General features: G+C 32.9%; 1 protein-coding gene across 1 annotated transcript; it reads left to right on the top strand.

Annotated features, from left to right (window-relative positions):
- Positions 1 to 447: 447 nt before the first annotated feature.
- On the top strand, positions 448 to 1458 carry HELRODRAFT_176348 (hypothetical protein; the record flags this gene model as incomplete). Its single annotated transcript, XM_009023566.1, has 3 exons — positions 448 to 649; positions 934 to 1023; positions 1313 to 1458. 3 exons carry the CDS (start codon positions 448 to 450, stop codon positions 1456 to 1458), a joined length of 438 nt encoding a protein of 145 aa, XP_009021814.1.
- Between the last annotated feature and the right edge of the window lie 1640 nt (positions 1459 to 3098).

Below are 3098 nucleotides of genomic sequence, written 5' to 3'. Positions count from 1 at the left end.
CAATAACCTCCTTGGCCCTGACCTCTCAGAAAAAAACCCATCTTTAAAATATTTTTTCTACAATTCTTTGTCAATTTTTAATATATAAACTTTGAAATCTTAATGGTTCTATGCCTAGAATTAGGAAAAATAACCGCTAAAAAAGTTTAAAATGGCTCATTTTTAAAATATTGCTATAGAGAAAAAGGTTTCACTGCATCAAAATAATTTATTGAACGAACAACAAACAAAAATTAGATAATAATAATATTAATAATAATAATAATTATTATTATTATTTAATAATATTATTTCAATATTTTTTCAATTTGTTGCTCCTTGGCTGGCGGCTTAATATTGAGGCTGACTGATGATGATGAATTGATGTTGGCGCGTTAAAAGATGAACATGGTTCGCCAGATCTGGCGAACATTGATGTTTTTCGTGGTTTTTTTCTAAATTTTCGCAATGGACTGTTTTGATTTTGTTGTTTGTTTGTTTGCCTGTCTGTCTGTCTGTTTGTTTGCTCAACAAACAACATCAACAACAACAGGCAACCAGACGCTAACAATCACGGATTTGGAGAACTTAAAAACACCCTTCAGCCATCTGGCGAGATATCACGTCAGCAGGGGGACCACCACAGACTCCGTTGACCTATTTTATCATGGTCTGTCCCCCTCATAATAATTATAATTTTTAATTATAATTATAACTATAATTATAGTAGTCATAATAATAATATTTTTCATAATATAGTTTGTGAAAAGCTATGGTTTTCGATAAGGTTGAGTTTGATTTTATCGGCTTTATTTTGTTTCATTTTCAAATAGTCACTCACTCATTCAATCATTCAATCACGCCATTAATAATTCATTCATTCATTCATTCATTTATTCATTCATTTTTTTACCCTCTCTCTCACTCACTCACTCTCTCTCTTACTGCAAACAGGCATTTTAGGTGAGGACAGTGGAATATTGACTTGTCAAAAGTTATCATCATCATCACCCTCGTCGGCAACTCTTAATCTCAAAGTCCTTGGTAGGTACACACACACGCACACACACACACACACACACATGTACATACGCACACATACACACACATACACTCACACGTACATTTACACACACTTACACACACATTTTTCAATCACAATCATCATCACTATCAACATTGTCATCATCAGCACCATCATAACCATCATTATCATCATCATCATCTCCACCAACATAACCATCGTCACCATCATCATCATCATCGCCATCATCATCGTCATCATCATCACCGTCATCATCATCACCACCACTATCATCACCATCATTATCAGTGCCTCTAACGAGTCTTAGAATATTCTTCGTACACTTCAACTCCACGGACATCCTGATCGAGCAGCGACCCCTCGAGTCGGGATCGGTTATCGAACTCACCGAGAATAAATTTCAAGGAATCCGGTTCGAATATTACCGATTATGACGATACCAATTATTATTATTATTATCATTATTATTATTATTATTATTATTATTATTATTATTATTATTATTATTATTATCATCATCATTGTCATCATCATATTCAATATATTGTGATGGGAGTATTGTATGAACCTTTCTTTCTTAAACTAACATTCTTTATTTGTACTCACTCACCTGTACAAGAGGATGAGCGAAGTAGACTGCCGATTTCAATAATTTCATCATCATCATCATCATCATCATCATCATCATCATCATCATTATTATTATTATCATTATTATTATCATTATTATTATTATTATAATTATTATTATTATAATTTCCATTTCAATACATCGCCATTATTTTGAATTAATTTCAATATATTATTGCCATTATAGATGTTATTTGATTGAGTGTCCCCATTGTTATTATTATTATTATTAATATTATCATTATTATTATTATTATTATTATATTATTATTATTATTAAAATATGATATTATTATTATTATTGTTATTATTATGATATTATTATTATATTATTATTTTTATTATTATTAAAATTATTTACATATTATGATATTATTATTATTATAATTATATTATTATTATTATATTATTAGTATTAATATTATTATTATATTATGATATTATTATTAATATATTATTATTATTGTTATTATTATTTTTATAATTATTATTATTATTATTCTGCAGCTGTGTGGCGAGTGTGGTATCGAGTAGACAGCCACCACACGTTCAGATAGAATTGGCGGGAAAGAGCGTCGAGCCGTCAGCCGAAGAATCACATACAATGCCGGTTGGATGGTTGGCTGGTTGGTTGGTTGGTTGGTTGGTTGGTTGGCTGGTTGGTTGGTTGGTTGGTTGGATGGTTGGTTGGTTGGTTTGATAGCTGGCTGGTAGGTTGATTAGTTGATTGATTAGATGGTTGATTGATTTTCACAGCAGCATGCAAATGATTGGTTGGTTCTTTCATTTGATTATGTTGTCAAATGTTTCGGGTAACATTTTCAGTAAATGTTTCATTCTGACGCTCAAAAAGTACATTTTCGAGTAATTTTTTTCCTATTGACATTCATCATCATCACCACCACCGTCATCATCATCATCATCACCACCACTATCATTGCCATAACCAAAACAGTTGCCTTTTCCACCACACGTAAGCAGCCCACCATCGTCAAGCGCTAGTAGTAGTAGCAGCAGCAGCAGCAGTGGTAGTAGCGGCGGTAGTATTAACCTACTACACTTCAACAGTACTACCGTTACTACATTCGTTACTGTGAAGCCAGATAAGAGATTGAATGGACAAATGTTGCGATGTCTTGCGAGCTCTGATAGGATTTTTGAGGCTTCTGTTGTCCATATTTTTCTTAGGATTGCATGTATGTTTGTTTGTTTGTTTGTGTGTTTGTGTGTGTGTTTGTGTGTGTTTGTTTGTGTTTTTGTGTGTGTGTTTGTGTGTATGTTTGTGGGTGTTTGTGGGTGTTTGTGTGGGTTTGTGTAAGTGTGTGTGTGTGTTTGTGTGTGTTTCATGTGTGTTTTATATGTTTATGCAAAGTGGGGTTTAAAGAGAAAGTTGACTGGGCTGGCCCAAAACCCGCAAATTTTCGCAGGTGTCGCCAAAATACCT

The sequence above is a fragment of the Helobdella robusta genome (assembly GCF_000326865.2).
Source record: "Helobdella robusta unplaced genomic scaffold HELROscaffold_37, whole genome shotgun sequence".
NCBI lineage: Eukaryota > Metazoa > Annelida > Clitellata > Rhynchobdellida > Glossiphoniidae > Helobdella > Helobdella robusta.
The sequence above is the reverse complement of the archived record's forward strand: the minus strand, read 5'-3'. Positions and strand labels throughout refer to the sequence as shown.